The following is a 16,562-nucleotide window of genomic DNA, read 5'->3' as shown; positions in this document are numbered from 1 at the left end:
GTTGGATGGGACTTTGAGCAACCTGGTCTAGTGGAAGGTGTCCCTGCCCATGGCGGGGGGGTTGGAACTAGATGATCTTTAAGGTCCCTTCCAACCCAACCCATTCTGTGATTCTATGATTTATCTTTTAACTTCAGCCCACGAGACTGACTGATGCTGTAGCATCCTTTCATTATACTCCCAGCTATATCTTTCTTTTCTTTCTCATCTTCCTCGGGGAGGTGTTCTCTGGGGCAAGGACCGATGGATTTGATGTTGTGCTGTAATACAAAATGCTGAAGTGTCTTCTGAGCAGATGCTGTGGTTGGAGTGCTGCCACCAACAAGTTATAGTGCTGCATCCATTCCTGCTCCCCACAGGGAGCCCTGCTCTCCGGGACAGCTGCAGTGGGGTACCGTAGTGCCTGCCCCAGGGAGGTGAATCCTCTGCAGCAGGAGAAAGCCTCACGTATGGCTTTTGGGGGCACCTGGGCACGAGAAGGGCATCCAGCTACTGAGGTGGGGGCAGATCCATGCATAGCTGGGAAGATAATTGAGGAGTCTCAAAGGTCAAAGCTTAAGGCAGCCACAGAATGAGTTAGCTACTGAACAGGACTTTTTTGCTTTAGCTGATTTGGTTTGTTTTGAAAGGTTTGAACTTCACTGCTTAAACTCTGCTGAAGTGCTCAGACTTACTCTAGGCAGTGGTGCTTTGCACACTGGGAGCCTTATTAGCCTTAGCTGAGCTCTGTATTAAGTGCAAAAGCAAGCCTTGGGGGAAGTGTTTGCAGTGTTTTTTAATAGCACGTCCCTACTTCCCTGGGGAACTGTGAAGATTGAATAATGATTGGGATGTGCTCAGACATGGTGGCAATAGGACCGTAGGGAATGTTTTTGGCAACTGCCTGAGGAACTTGGAGCTGTTCTTGTTCTAAATAAAGAAGCTTCCATTTTATCAACAGACTAATTTTTGAATTATAGAGTATGAGACTTGCACGTGCCCCAGCCTGGCAATGGGAGAGCACAGCACTCCACACATTACTGCCAGCTCTCCCAGCAAAAGTGACCTGCATGTGATTTCTTTTTCCTTGTTGTCCAGGGCAGCGTGCCAGTGACCTTGAGGTGCAGTCCTGAGTGTCGCTTCGCATTTTGGATTAACGGGACCCTTCTTTTAAGGGTATTCCCTGGTATTCATAGCAAACTACGCGACATTGCATAGAGAAATGCTGAGAACAGTAACTCAGGTGACAGACCAGGGGATGCCAGGTTCTGAACTGAAATAGGCAGGTGTAACCAATACCTGGCGGTACAGGGGCTGTGTGTACTCAGTCTGCTGAGGAAAATAAAACTGATGGAGAGTCAAAACACAATTGCTCTTTTCCTTCCATATTGCCATAGAGTATGCAGCTGTGCGTAGGGCAGAGGGTTAACGCCTTCAGCCTCATCTTCTTTCCTAAGTGGCAGAATAGTCTGTAAGGTTTAAGTACGGTTTCCCTGGTTGTTTTTAGAGACAACACTTCAAGTTCTTCCTTGGTGGTTTATCACATTTAAACATACTCCCCAGAGACATTAACACGTATCCTGTGCTAAGTGCTTTGCTTATCAGCTATGCTTCAGCTCCCTTTGCAGAGTGCCTCAGTTTCATTTGTTGTGCAAACCACTGTGATGCTGCATTGCGGTCGCCTGAACCGAGAGGAACCATCCCGGGGCCATGGGAGGCAGGAACCGACAGGAGAGGCATGGGGTTGTGTTAATGCAATAGCTTTTGTGGGGTGGCACTTCTTAGGTCTGTACCCTTCTTTCCATCCTAAAGCTTGTCGTGCTACAGGGTGCGGACATAGTCCTGATTGTGACCACTAGCTGGGAGAGCCCTGTGACTGCTCCACAGCATGGTGTCAGCATGACTTGAGGTGCGTGGAAGCTGGCGGAGCCCAAACATTTGAGATCTTTATTTGAAAGATGGAAGGCATAGTTGTCGAAGGGCTGAGGGGCTGCTTTTGAAAAGCAGCAGATGCTCTTTGGGGACAAGTGGCTAACTGGCACCTCTGTGGTCAGGTAAATGTTAGGGTTGAATTCCAGTGGGTCTTTGTGCCAAATACCCTGATACTTGAGAAGGCCACTGGTCTGGCCAGCAGCCCTCGAGCTGTAGCCAAATCCATCAGGGAGCTACATTTAGACAACACCCTGCCAGGGTTGGTGGGAGAGGGACATCTTGCTTAAAGGGGGGTTAGTTTCTGGAAGTATTGCTGGATTTTTCTTGAGCTCTTATTTTTATTGACGGTCCTCTAGACTATTTAAGGATGGGCATAATACTGCACTTAACCCTCTCCCCGGCAGCCTGCGCGCTCTCTTCTCACCTGCTTCTCTCCAGCAGAACATCCTCTGTGCATAGACGTCAGCCTGGGCCTGAGAATAGTTCCAGCCTGTCCATACTTTTCCTCTGTCTTCTAAATCCCCTTCTGTGGCCCCAGAGTCAAGCTGAAATGGGGTTTGGATCAGTGCATGTCCTCAGGGTACGTGAGTCTCCTGGGGTTAAACAGGAGACACTTGACCAGGCTGTTAGCTCAGAGACACAGCCTGTTGTAAACGTACAGCCAAAGAAACTCTGTTCAGATAACTTCCAAGCTAAAACACCTGTGCGTACTGCTGTCGTTTTTAAGCACACCACTGTGAAATGAAGCACAAAGGTACAGCACTTACGGTTTTAGTGGTTAGTTTGATGAGTGGTTACCCTGAGCACTGAGATTTGCATTGTACAGCAAAACAGCAATGGTTATGCCACTGGTGTGAATCCCTACTGTGTGCGCAACAGCTGCTGCACAGCTTGCACAGGGAAGCTATGCAGCGTGCGCTAAAATAAAGGCCCCAAGGAAGAGCGAGGAGGATTCATGGTTCCAGTGAGTCCTTAGTTTCATGACTTGCCTATTTTCCAGACAGCAAAGACAGGCCAGGGTTAATACACCTGGAAGCTCTGGAACGTTAAGCTGTGGGGATGTGGTGCAGCTGCAGGGTGAACAGGTTATTAAAGAGATAAACATCTCCAAAAACATGATCTGCTGCCAACCAGGCTCTAGAAAATGTATTCATTTTTTTTCAGAGCACAACAAATACCTGTTCTGTCTACCTTCTGTGAGAGGGGACAGGACGGCTTAGGGGAGCAGCAGTTAGGATACTAAACGCTTTTTCGCCAGGGCAGCAGAGCTCTTAAGTCTCCACGGACATTTGCTCTGCTCTGGGAAGATGATCTGGTGGTCCCAGCACAGCCGATACCGGCTGCTTTCAGGGCTCTTGTGCACCAGCCCCTGGGTGGGCTGCTCCCGTGGGAGGGTTGTAGGAGATGGTCTGGCTGACATGGGCTCTCAGCATGGCACGGGTGAGCAGAGACCATGAGCAGCCAGCACGTTTGCTGGGACAATGTGGTCGTTGCATCTCCACTGCAGGCAAGGGGACCCAGGCCTTTCCTGGATCTAGAGCAGGGATGATACTGCTGAGGGCAGAAAGCTCCTGGAAAAGCTGGAAGCAAATTCATGCCCTGGCCTATGAGAGGCTTTTTGGTCCATGAGATGGCACAAGGTAGGCAGAAGCTGGCATGTCTGCATGTACAGCCCAGCGCCTGGGGCTGCCAGGCCCAGTGTTAATTGTGGAGCTCCAAAGCTGCTGTGATAAATGTGTGTCTCACGTTAGCACATGATGCGTTACATGGGAACACAGGATTATGTTACTCCGAGCCATATGTTCATGATTACGTGTTCTGGTTGAAAGCAACCCTAAACCTGAGATCAGGAATGTTTCGATACCATTTGCCCAGGACTCTGTGCAATTGTGTTTCTTCTAAATTAAACTCGCTTGATAAAGCTCTGCAGAGCTGGCCGTGGCTCACATAGTTTCCATGTTTCCCAGCTGTTTATTTGTTTCATTTACTTGAACCAGTACAAACATAACCCTTGGTGTGGTTGTCAGCAGGACATGGCTGTCTCCCAACCTTGGCAAGGCGGCGTTTCCAGACCTCCGTCCCCACAGAGTGCAATTCCTGCCAGCTTGGCCTCCAGCCTGCTTCTGTAAGTTTTAGGGGAAGGGGAAGGGTGTGAACCCGGTCCCCACCTCTGCTGCAGCCTCCCTGTGCGATGCTCCTCTCCAGGACTATCTGTCCTGCTTTCTGGAAGAGAAATGCTCCAACTTGATCTGGCCTAACATTATTGAAAGGGTGACAAAGAGGAGACAATGAGATGACTCTTGGATTTTAAAATCTGCAAAGTAACAGTGTGAGTCCTGTCTCCTGCCTCAGCATCTTCCGCTGCCCATCCCGCAGCTTCCCGAGCCCAGAGAGGAGGCAGAAGAAGAGCTCTGAAATAACGGCAAAATGTTCATTTGCAGGCAGGCACCTCCCCGGGCTTTGCACCTGGCTGTGTTGGGGCCGGTCGTGGTGTGCTGCCAACAGCACGTTACCCTCAAAGGAAAAAAAATGGGGTTGGCAAAGGAGATGGCGAAGGCAGCAGCCACCCTCACTTCTTGCTGCGGTGCCTGGGCTTGCCGGGCAGGGCTGTGCCCCGGTCAGGACCTGTTGGGCTTGGTGTGTGCTCATCTGGTGAGGTGCACTTGCACTAGTGCCTCCCCTGCAAAGCCCCGCTCCTCGCAAAGGCGGCAGCAACGATCCCTCGGCCCCGGGGGCTCCCATGCCAGCGTGGGGATGTCTCATGCTGACAGGTTGGGCCACGCAGTTGATGGTAAATCTAGAATTACTGGGGTGGGCAAGCGTCCAAGAAAAAGCTGTGTAAACAGGTCCTCATGCTGTAACAACATGGCATCCCTGACTGCGCAGCATCCTGCGGCCGAGGGCGAGCCCGATGGGGTCCCGCTGACCCTCCCTTGCCGTGAGGGCACAGCCAGGAATGACGTACCCTCTCTACACCCCAAAAACCCCAAGCCCTGTTTCAGTTTATAGAGGTGCCGTGCTGGGGCTTGGAGCAACATGGCTGGAACGAGCGGCCGTTGTGCCGCTGAGCTCCGTCAGGAGCAGGCAGCAAAGCAGCCCCTAAACTCCAGGGCTTGGCGGGGTGGTCCGAGGCGAGGCCACGCGATGGAGGTGCTAATGGCCTCCCCCACCTCACAGCAGGAAGCAGCAGCAATTTATATTGCCTGACCGCGTCCTCCTTTTCTTGCTCTGTGCTGGCGCTGCAGCTCTATCAGGAAAAGAATAATTAAATTTCCTCTTGGCAGCCCCCGTTGCCAGACCGCTGCCGCGTCTCCCATCCGATTGCTGATGGTGCATGAAAGTTCAAGGCTGTGTCCCGGGTTGTTGGCCGTGCAGGGGAAACGGGGCTCTGCAGCGCTGGGGGCTGCGGGGGCAGAGATGGAGCTGTGTTTCTGGGACTGCAGGGGCTTGCGTAACCCTGCCGGAGCTCTTGCAGCCCCCTCGCAGGAGCGTTGCTGGCTTCCTCTGAGGAAAGGCGTAGGGAAATGGAGCCGTTAGCAGAACTGGTCTGGGAGGCTGAGACCGGGCGTGCAGGCTGGGGCGGGTGTCTGGGGAGAAAGCGTGAGCGTGCACCTCCAGCCAAAGTGGAAAATCCTCTGGTCAAGAGCCCCCACACCCGCTGATGTGGTGGCTCCCTGGCCATGGTGGGACATCATGCCTTGGCAGAGCCCTGCTGGCATGAACTGAAGAATTATCTTTACACGTAGAGAGACCTTTTCTTGTTTTTTCCTTATGACTTTATATTTGAAAGCCCAGTGAAAAGAGGCAGCTGGAAGCTGCACAACTATCCAGCACAAAAGGCCTCAGAGGGCTGCAGCTGGCTGCGGGCTTCAGTTGGAAACATGGAAACTATTCTGCTCTGCTCATGGTTGGTGGTGATTTCTGTGCACAAATTATGCAGCGCCTCAGCCAGGACCTCGCCGAGGCCTGCAGTGGGCCTGGCCATAATGAGCTAAGTGGCTCTCAGTGACTGACTAGGTATCATTATTCTTGCTTGATGTGAAATATGTAAATAAAACAGTCTAGTATCCTTCCTCTTAAGAAGGTGATGGGGAAAGGCTGGTGTGGGATTCTGCTCTCCTCGCCAGCCACTGTGCTCCCAGAGCGAGCAAACTTTGCAGCGCTGCGCTCGCAGCGGGTTGGATCCCAGGAGGCAGAGAGCTGCATTTTTGTGTTTGGCCAGAGCCCATCCTGCCTCTCTGTAGGCAGAAATCTAGCATTCGTATCTTGGCTGGCTATTAAGGGAACTGAAAATATTTGTGTTACTAATGCATTGCTTATGTTAACTGTAGCAGCCAGCACAGCGCTTCCAGGAGGCAGGGCGGCCCCTGCCCTTGCTGAGCTCCACAAGTTGGCCCACATGGCCTTAATCCATAGCCCGCATTTCTCCGAGACTTCATGGTATTTCTCTCTCTGCGTCCTAATGGCAACTCGTGACCTGGGAGGGGACATCCAAGCTGCCTTCTTTAGCAGGTGTACGAGTTTGTGATTGCTGCGACCAAACCCAGGTTGTCTACTGCACCCAGCCTCCCTGAGCATGATGGTTTGTTAGCCTAACTAGACCCTAAAGGCAAAGCTGGAGGCACCTGGAAAATGCCAGTGCAGTTGGTAGAGAGCTGTCGTGTTTTATAAACCACTGAGCTGTCTGACAGAAAAATTGCCCTAACAGTGCTGGCACAGAAGCTGCTTTTTCTACCGACAAGCCCTCGAGGAGTGCGACACCACCACACGCTCATTGCTGAGCCATCTTCCTGATACTTCTCATTTGCACAGACTGAAGAAGCTGGAGCAGTTATCAGGGCTTCAGTGCTCTAACTTCACCCTCTTTCCTCTTGCAGGGCCTGGCAGTTACACTGTGGGCACCATGTCGGAGCGCTTTGACTGCCACTACTGCCGTGACCCTCTGCAAGGGAAGAAGTACGTGCAGAAAGAGGGCCGCCACTGCTGCGTCAAGTGCTTTGAGAAGTTCTGTGCCAACACCTGCACTGAGTGCAAGAAACCCATTGGAGCTGACTCCAAGGTGAGTGCTGAGCAGTTAAATGGGTGATGAGAAGAAGACGGGCAGATGCTGATAACCCTCCCGTTTGTTTTTCTGGCTCTGGTCTGTTTGTGAGCTTCTGTGTGAAAGCAAGTTCTCTTGTGAGTCCTTTGGTTGACAGGCCATATACTCCTTGGGCAAAGAGCCAAAGGCTCTGGGGCACTGCAGTAGGGATGCTCACGATGGGCTGCTTTTGCAGGTCTAGATTTTTCAGGGTCTAGATTCAGCCACATGAACTGCTGCAAATGCTTGAATTGTCCTGAAGAGGGTACTGCAGGTAATCCAGCCTGCACAGGACTTGCAGAAAACTCATCTTCTGGGCAAAGCACTCGGGAACCTAGGGTCTGATTTTTGTCAGTTTGTCAAATGTTTATTGCTTCATGTTTATGGCAATAATAATGTACACCTGACCTAGAGGGAACCTGACAACCAGAGAAGCCCACACTTACAGAACTTCAAATCTCAAAGCTGTTGGTTTGAAGCATCTTCTGCTACCCTGAAAGTCTGAAGTGAATGTGATTGTGTCAGGGAGTTTGGTGAAATGTCCTTCCCTTAACTGCTTGCAGATGAGCTGCACCTCCAACCACTGAATGCAGACATGCTTAGAAACTAACGAATCTATCCTTTACTGCCAAGGCTGATGAGACAGTAGCTTGGTTTTAGGGCTCCTCAGCAAGAGAGAAGGGCTTATTGCTCACTCCATTTCTGTTCATTCCAGGAGTTGCATTTCAAGAACCGTTACTGGCATGACAACTGCTTCCGCTGCTTCAAGTGCTATACGTCCTTGGTCAATGAGCCCTTCATGCTGAGGGAGAACAACAAGGTTTGGTGTAGCAACTGCACTGCCACTGAGGATGCACCCAGGTGTAAGGGCTGCTTCAAGCACATTATTGCAGGTACTGGTGCCAGTGATAGGGGTACAACTGCCAAGTTCTGCTCTAGGGCAAAACCATGGCAGTTTATCGAGCTGTGGAGGCTGCAGTTAGGGGTACGGGCATCATAGTGGAAGGCTGGAGCACCACAAAATGGTGCGAGATCTGACTGTTGCTCTCGCCTGTCCATTTTATTCGTGTTGAAAGGCTGCTTTGCAGTTAACCCTCATGTGGATAGTTCACCCTAGTGTAGTTAGTCTTAAACCATTTCTACCAAAAGCTTTGCTCTGTAAACCAAGGTCCTCTTCTCAGAAAGGCTCAGGCGCCTGTCTGACAAATGTTTTAAGAAAATCTAGAAGGCCCTGACTAAAGTCAGATACAGAAATTAACAGCTCGTCCCCTGTCCACATTACAATTGAATCCTGGGCATAGGTATGGACAGGTCTTGCCTACAGGTATGTTACATCGCACAGGGTGGGGAGTTTGTCACAAGCCTGAAATCCCACATAACAAGTTATTTCTCTCTGTCGTAGGAGACCAAAATGTTGAGTACAAGAAGATGGTCTGGCATAAGGACTGCTTCACTTGCAGCCAGTGCAAGCAAGTGATTGGATCTGGGAGCTTCTTCCCCAAGGGTGATGACTTCTACTGTGTCTCCTGCCATGAGCATAAATTTGCCAAGACCTGTGCTAAATGCAAGAATGTAAGTAAGCCCTTCCACTTTGCAAAGGCAGCTGCCAGAACTAGCCCTCACATGTCTCTTGGAAGCTAGGTGAGGAAACCAGTAGACAGATCATGCTGGAGCTGTACCAATGCTTATGTTCTTTCCTTGAGATACTGGTGCAAGCGGCTGGTGGTATAATAATGTGAGAGCACTAATGGTTCTTGCACATTACAGTATCTGAGCCGGGGCTGTGGGGTGATCTGATGGCAACTCTGCTGAAACCAAGTGGGCACCGGCCTTGCACTTGCTTTGGGGATGGTTTAAGCTCTCTAATAGGTATTGTGTATTCCAGCAGTAAAACAGTGTTTTATAAAACAGCTGTGTTACAGCTTTTGCAACTGATTAGCATAGAATTGCAGAGTCACTGCAGGTAAAATAAACTGTTATGAAAGCTCCAGGCATGCAGGATTTCAGGCTAGAGGAACTCAAGTGCTGCACCATTTTAATGAAAACTTTCAAGAGATCTTCTCCATGACAAAGCCCTCCTACCCTGCACCCCATGCCTGCATCACCTTTCTTCCTCCCTACTGATTCTGAAATGCATCTCTGCTCTTTGCCTCCTAGCCCATCACTTCTGGAGGCCTCACTTACCAGGAACAACCTTGGCATTCAGAGTGTTTCATTTGCTCCAACTGCAAGAAGCAACTGGGAGGGAAGCGCTTCACAGCTGTAGAGGATCAGTTTTACTGTGTTGAATGCTACAAGGAGTGTGTTGCCAAGAAGTGTGCTGGCTGCAAGAATCCTATTACAGGTATGTTGGATTAAATGCAGCTTGAGGGCAGTGGGTGGTTAAGGTCAGAACAGCGATCCCCAAAGACATGCAGCTCAGAGGCTGCTAACACCAGAAGCAGGTCTAGTATCCCAAGCCCAATGGCAGCAATTTACATGTGATCTAACTATAAGTCACGTGCTCTTGCTGGATGGGGTCTGAGTTAGTAACTGAGCTCTTCACCCTTTGCACACCTCAAATTTACCTCCTTCAAAACTTCCCCACCTAGAACTGTTCCCACCTATATCTTAGTCTGGGAACCTTAAGTCTAAAAAGAGCAGTGTTTTATTGCCCCAAAGTGACAATTGCTTCGCTTCTGATGTATTTTACATGTCACAGTTACTGGATCACAAAGCTCAGCCCTGAAATGTGGGCACTAACCTGCCAGCCCCATGAGACTTGCATTCCATTCTGCATTTTAGATAATGGATCTGAGCCCGTAACAACCAGGTAGGGCATTTAGCCCAACCTGTCCTTGCTCTACAACTTGATCTTTCCTTCAGCTCGACTGTTTCCTGGAGAAGGGATCCAAGGGAAAAAGCTTATTGCAGAGACAAGCCACACAAGCCTACGCTAAGCTGCCTGTTTCTCTAAGAGCAGTAATATTGAGCAGCAACAATGTGGGTTCAGTTGCAGTTTTGGCTAGTATTTTAGGCATACAAATGTGGTCTGCAAGACCACAGAAGCACAGGAGGCAGTAAGAATGGGATCTGCTGTTTGGTGGGCTGACCCAGCCAAGGGAAAAGCTACTATCGTCGTCCTATAATTGTTTTCTCTCCTAGCAGGATTTGGAAGAGGAACCAGTGTGGTTAACTACGAAGATGAATCCTGGCACGATTATTGTTTCAAATGCACCAAGTGTGCCCGTGCTCTGGCCAACAAGCGCTTTGTTTGCCATAATGGAAAAATTTACTGTGCTGAGTGTCCCAAACGACTGTAAGGAGCAGACGGCAACTGCTGTAAAATGGATTTTAGAGCCCTGCTTTCCAAAACAGTCCTGGTAAAAGAGCAGGTTTTTGCATGTTAAGAATTTTAACTTTTTCCATTTTAGTATAAAAACTAAAGTAGCCTCAGTATACTGGGTTTGACTTTTGAAGCTCCTGCAGTACGAAAGCATGCAGCGTTGCAAAAATCTAACTTTGCCTCCAAGTAACTCTTAGTGTAAAGGCTTGAAATGCTGTTAGATGTAGCATTAGAGATCCAGATACTACATAATCTGCGTGTGGCTTAAACTAAAACAAAACTAGTTTTACACTTGCCTGGTATACATTTAAGCTTGGCACTTAAATGAAGTAAGTTTGACAAGGCATGCACCTCAGAAACAGAGATGCAAAGATTGCACCTGGGATCAGAGAGATCCATTATTATGCTTTTACAAGTACAGGTACATTACATACATCACACCATTAATGGCAGCTCAATAATAAATAGCCTAGCTTACCCTACCACACCAAATTGCAGCAAGTGTATGGAATGGCTTCATCTTATACATATAACAATGTTTTGGCAGTACGATTTAGCTTTAGTTAAGTTTCCATAAACTTATTTTAGTCTCAATTTCCGCATGGTTTGCCCAAAAATTTTGCTCATCAGCTTTTTTTACATCATTGTTTAAATGAGGCTGTCTATATACAATTATTAATCCATTAACAAGAAGTATATCTATCTTTCAGCTACAACAAAATGCACATGCATTTAGAAGTGCCTTAAAAATAGCTCAGACAACGATAGCTCTCCTATCCTGTCAGTGTATGTTTTATGATTTAATAAAAATGAGACTAGTGCCTGCTTGGAGTCCTACAGTCTGGAAAATTGTTTTTTCATTTTGCCATCTTACATGATTGACACCTCTTACAGCCGAGCTACTGAAATCAGGTCTGATACATTGATACTGGCAAAGTGAAGAGTCAGCTGTTGTGCCATAGCACCCTTAAATATCTGAGGACCAAAGCAACAATTTCCATAAACTAATTAATTTTTTAAATGTGTAACTGACACTGGACCATCTGCCAAGAACAGCCTGTGTGAAAAAGCCCTTTGGAGAACATATGTATAGCCACTGTCCATACACAGATCTACTACTGCTACCCTTCAGCAACCTGAACGCTGGTTTAAGTTTTTTTTTTTCCCACAGCAGTGGTTGATACCATATAGAAATATTTATCAACTAGATGCTGCTCTAGACATTCCCTTTCGTTCACAAGCACCTACAGAACCCTTGCAAGAAACAAAGAACCCTTGCAGGAAAAACAAAAGGCAGTATCTTGCTGTATTCTTGACGGTCACTGCTCCACTGTGGCCATGGAGCACCGTTAGACTCACCATTAGAACATAAAGATGCTGGTGCTACAAGTAAAAAGCAAAGGCTTACAGTGAAAAGTTAAAGAATTCCACAGTTACGAACACGTCATCGGCATGTACAACCACAGCCAGATCTGAAGGTGTTAGTACAAATACCTTCCCAACCACACAAACGCAATTGCCAAAGAGGCTACTAGTGTTGGGAATCTGCAGTGTGGAGTAGTTAGAGCAGGACCAGAGTGCATCTCAAGGCAGCTCAGCATGGCAAGGGGTTGGAGACTCCTAGTAAGGTAATGTTTAGCATTACAGAAATAAAGCATTGTTCAACTGCAAAGTTTATTTAACAGTGCGCACATATTTACATAGAGCTGTAACAGACCATTCAACAAATAATATCAGCACAGAAAAAATATCGGCATCTTTTTTGTTAGAATGATTGTCTCTGCCAGAATGAAACAGCTATCATACAAAAATACATTTTTCTTTTTACCTAAGGCACTGCTCTAAGGTCTAAAACAGTTCTACCGTATTCTGAATAGCAAACAGTGAGAGTTAGAAGGCTGAGGGTTTCCTACTGTAACTGTGATGTCGAGGAAAGAACACATTTAGTTCCAGCAAAACCATTTGCATTTAACCACTGAAAACACAGCTGCCATTTGGATGATTCATTTGAATTGAAGTATCAGCCACTGGTTTATAGCAGGATTTGAGACAGCTATTCTTTACAGTAATCACTTATCCAGTATATCTGTTACAGGAGACATAAGAACAAGACTGCATTATTACTTTTAGTAGCAATTTTCAGAAGATGCTTAGTTAATCTCTTCATGCTGTAAAGAGCAGGCAAGTGTAGGTTAAATAGATTACTTAATGCAGGCTTTAGGGGAAGGGAAATATATATGCAGCTTGCAGCCACTGTTATAAAGCTAGAACAGGAACACTTAGAATAATTAACATGAACAACACATGACTTCAGTGGTCTAATACTGTTCTGTACACAATAAAATAATACTTCCATGAGTGTAGATAAACTTAAATATTCAAAAGGAAAACATTTTTAAAAGCATGACATGTTAAACTGCTCTATGACAGACATATCTAGGTACTCAACATTTTTGTAACATATTAGTGCATATGCTGTAAAACGTTTTGATGTTTTCCAACAGATTAAAACATATTAGCCATGGTACACTACTGCATTTTGAAACTGCCAATATTTTCACGTTAGAAAATAAGAATTTCTTCTTCTCCATTCAAAATTGAAGATATTCAATTTTGCGTTTTTAAATAGCATGTGAACCAACAAGTAACAGCGTTTTTTCTAGAACATTACAAAGGGAGTTCAGCTTTAACACACACTGAATGAGTCTTATTTCATCAAGTGCCATTTTAAGAATATGCAAAATCTGGCCAGTAGCTAACTGGGGAGCCTCCAGTGGCACGTTGCTGTACATGATACTGATATGAAAATAAAAAGACTCAAACAGGTTACTGTAAAGTCTGTAAAAGGGAAACAAGTGATATTTAAACAAGGAAATCTTATCTAACAATTAGCTAAACGAATGGAAAAGGAACATCAGCACAATAGTTTCCCTGAAATGTTTCAAGGTGCAAATCTAGAAGTTTGCCATCCCTCCCTGGTGTTTTTTGTTTTTTTGCAAACTTGAAGATGGATAAAGTTAAACAAGCAGCTTTTCAAAACAAGGCCTTCGGTACTTGATAAAACACTGGATTACTGAAGTGCAATCACATTATTTCCAGGTTTCTAGTGTTCACAGTTCTGTCCAAAGAGCAAAGAGAAGAAAACATTTAACCATCGTAACTGTGTGTATGCCACATATGTCTATCATCACTGTCAGAGTCTACAATCCAGGGAGTGAGCACAGAACCACTTGGTTACTTACGGTCCAAAATCAGCGCAGCAGCTTTTTTTATAGATGAATATTAGTTTTCAAAGTTACGTACATAATTCTTAAACCATATTATGTCTAAACATTTTAAATTTCAAAATTAAAAGGCAACACTTTCTTCACTAAAAAGTTAATGATTTTGATCAGAACAAAATGTGATCAGCAGTATCGCATTAAAACCATCTATTCCCATGGCCCAGTTAGTCGTGGCCCCAAGGAAAGTCTAAATAAGGCTATATTCATGGGACTAAAATTCACAAGACGCAGAGTGACAGAGGAGACTCAGGAAACAGTTCAGTCTAGAAAAGTGCTACACTTTAATCAAAAAAAGTGCTACACATCATCACTTAAGGAAAATGTGGATAGCAAGCCTTGTTTTTTCCACCACCATTCATTTCAACTGTTCACACAGTCATTTATCTCACTGAAAGAGATCTCCTGCTGTGAGTACGTCCATTTGGGGTTTAGCTCCAACACCAGTGAAGTTTAGTCTTACATAAACCAGTTTACTGAAGCCTCTCTGGCACGCTATGCTGTACTGCATCAGGGTTTGGCTTCTCAAGTACATGTGGCTTCAGATGCAGCCCTGCTTCTTTCAGAAAATTCAGAATATTGTGTGTGCAGCTTTATGACTCCTCCCAAAATGTAACACAACCATCTGTGGAATTTAAGGTTGGTGTTATCCCCCTCAGTGAAGTGAAAGACTATTCTACAGTAAGTGGAGAGGACAGCTAATACCTTGCCAGAGCCTGAAGAGACCTTGTAAGACCATGCAGGTCAGCATCAAAAAGTTACAGAACATGCCTAGGAGTGGAAAGGTCTTGTCTGTAGAGTTACATCAGACACCTTTTAAACTGTTAGTATCTTCAAAAGTAACATGTGCCATTTAAGATATCTTAGAAGGAGCTTAAAATGCAACAGATGGGCTTGAGTGCTGGTAGGAGATACAGGAGCTTCACAGGGGCTCAGCTGTGTCTTTGGAAAAGCCTTAGGTGCTGTCTAGAGCAAGTACCTAAAAAGGCATCAGTTGGTGACTCCTTTTGACAGAATGCAAGTTACAAGCACTAAAGAAAGAGCTTTCCCTCCGGTCTACACATTGCAAAAAGTGCCTTGAAAACAAGAAGCTGTAGTTAAGGCAAGGAGAGCAAAATGAAAGGAAGTCAATTACCTAGCCAGAGGAAGAGACAGATAGGGAAATCAGCTTGGATTACCTGATGAAGCATCTATAGGTTTGGTCAATGAATTCACTGCACCGTCTTCCTCAAAAGCCAATTTGGGACTAGAAGGTATTATAGCAGCGTCATTCAAGTTTTGATTACAGTTACCAGCAGAGATGCTGTCCGAGCTCAGTTTGGTTGACTTGGAATGTACTCCAACGTCAATGAACTCCTCAAAAGTCCATGAACCAGATTTTCCGTTAAGATTCTGAGTAAGTCCAATTGTATGATCAGCTTCGTTAACACCCAACTTCACTGACTCATCGATAACCGTTTCTTTTGCAGGTTGGCTAGAAAAAAAAAAGAATGGATACTTCTATTACAATTTCTGCATGTTTAACCTTTAGATTGATTACAGGCCAGCCAATTAGCAGTCTGCATACTTTGCAAAGCACTGAATATCCTGAAGGGCATTCCCAGACAAGTTCCTCCAGCTGCCACGCAGGATCTCCCCTCCAAGAGCCAATGGGGAAGAACGACTCACCAATATATAGCCACTTTTTACTATACTAATAGCTCCCAGGTAAGGTCTGGCTCCAGAAATTTGATATAAGAAAACAAGTTTAAAGCCCTGCACCATTAAAACCTATTTTAGTAGTGTGCATTTTTCCTTTTTTCTCCAGTTAAGACTTTTTAAACACAAAACTGAGCCTCAGAAGACTAGCAATATTTAAAACAGATTCAAAAGCTAAACGTGAATCAGAGTGATCAATTTGCATTCATTCTTAAGAAAATCATGAAAATGTCTTTATATTCCATCACTGGAGGAATGAGATTAATTTATCATCACTTTAAAAAAAAAGAGTTCACAATGTCATTTCTAAATCATTAGCATTTAGATGAGCAAATGGAACAAGCATCAGAGGACAGATTTTCCAGTAGTAGATAGAAATGCTTTATGTTCAAAAAGATAAAATTTGAAATACTAAAAAAAATTCCCATTAAGGGAGGCTTTTCTGTTGTATCTGGTGTTTCAGCACAACTGAAACTGTTCTAGAGCTTTCTGTAGGTTATTCTTCCTTTTCAGTGTTGTCCCCCTCCCTCCTGTTTAATGTTTTGTTAATGAAAAGAACTGCTAGCCATTTCAAGGGAAAAGATTTCAAGCCAATGCCATTCTTTATGAGTAACACTGCGACGTTGCTGGCTATGTGTCTCACTTCTTAGCAAAGCCAGTACTGTTAACATGGTGCCATCTAAACAAACAATTATCCTGAACTAACTGCCTCTGCGTGAAGCAGTAAACTGACAGCATGCACACACCACATGCCTGCAGCAAGCCAGAGAAATACCACAAAGCTAGCGGGGTGCAAAATTTGAGACGTTACATACAGCACTAAATTTAATTTAAACATAGAGAGAGATTTCTAGTGTGATGGGTAACTGCTCTAACAGCAAAGCAGCCACCTACACAGACTCACCTGCAATCCTTTAATTCAGTAACAAGTAGAGACCCCTCATCGCTTTTCAAATCGTCTCCATTCATAAACACTTCACTGGCCTTCAACTCTGACACACCTTGTTCCTCAGATTCTGTAGAGATCAAACTATGCGCAGTCTCTAAACAACCCTCTGCCTCCCCCTTGACTTCCTGGGCTACGTCAATGCCATTTAGCTTTCCTGAAAGCAGGGGGGGGAAGGAAGAAAGGAAAAATGGTTAGATGGTCGCATCCAGAGGGTAGTGGTCAACGGCTCAATGTCCAGATGGAGATTGGTGACAAGTGGCGTCCCACAGGGGTCCATATTGGGACCGGCACTGTTTAATATCTTCATCAATGACATAG

At 45.8% G+C, this 16,562-nt stretch overlaps 2 protein-coding genes across 5 annotated transcripts in view; one reads left to right on the top strand and one right to left on the bottom strand.

Moving 5' to 3' along the window:
- Nucleotides 1-11,151, top strand: part of FHL1 (four and a half LIM domains 1) — a 12,947-nt gene extending 1,796 nt beyond the window's left edge. For 3 of the 4 annotated variants that reach the window (XM_009287571.2, XM_009287569.2, XM_009287568.2), the window contains 5 exons: nt 6,789-6,970; nt 7,707-7,884; nt 8,394-8,563; nt 9,149-9,335; nt 10,136-11,151. In XM_009287571.2, the coding sequence (XP_009285846.1) occupies nt 6,815-6,970; nt 7,707-7,884; nt 8,394-8,563; nt 9,149-9,335; nt 10,136-10,293 (849 nt within the window). In that variant the 5' untranslated portion in view covers nt 6,789-6,814 and the 3' untranslated portion in view covers nt 10,294-11,151. The remainder of the gene's footprint in view (nt 1-6,788; nt 6,971-7,706; nt 7,885-8,393; nt 8,564-9,148; nt 9,336-10,135) is intronic. The other variant, XM_009287570.2, reaches the window with a different exon arrangement.
- Nucleotides 11,152-11,978: 827 nt separating this feature from the next.
- The window catches only part of MAP7D3 (MAP7 domain containing 3), a 34,686-nt gene continuing 30,102 nt past the window's right edge, over nt 11,979-16,562 (bottom strand). Inside the window, exons 18-20 of the mRNA XM_009287566.2 lie at nt 16,200-16,398; nt 14,776-15,071; nt 11,979-12,402 (exon numbers count right to left, since the gene is read on the bottom strand). Coding sequence (XP_009285841.1) covers nt 12,386-12,402; nt 14,776-15,071; nt 16,200-16,398 — 512 coding nt within the window. The 3' untranslated portion in view covers nt 11,979-12,385. The remainder of the gene's footprint in view (nt 12,403-14,775; nt 15,072-16,199; nt 16,399-16,562) is intronic.

Source organism: Aptenodytes forsteri, unplaced genomic scaffold (assembly GCF_000699145.1).
Source record: "Aptenodytes forsteri isolate BGI_AS27 unplaced genomic scaffold, ASM69914v1 Scaffold265, whole genome shotgun sequence".
Taxonomy (NCBI): Eukaryota; Metazoa; Chordata; class Aves; order Sphenisciformes; family Spheniscidae; genus Aptenodytes; species Aptenodytes forsteri.
Note: the sequence above shows the minus strand (reverse complement) of the source record. Positions and strands in the feature narration are given on the sequence as shown.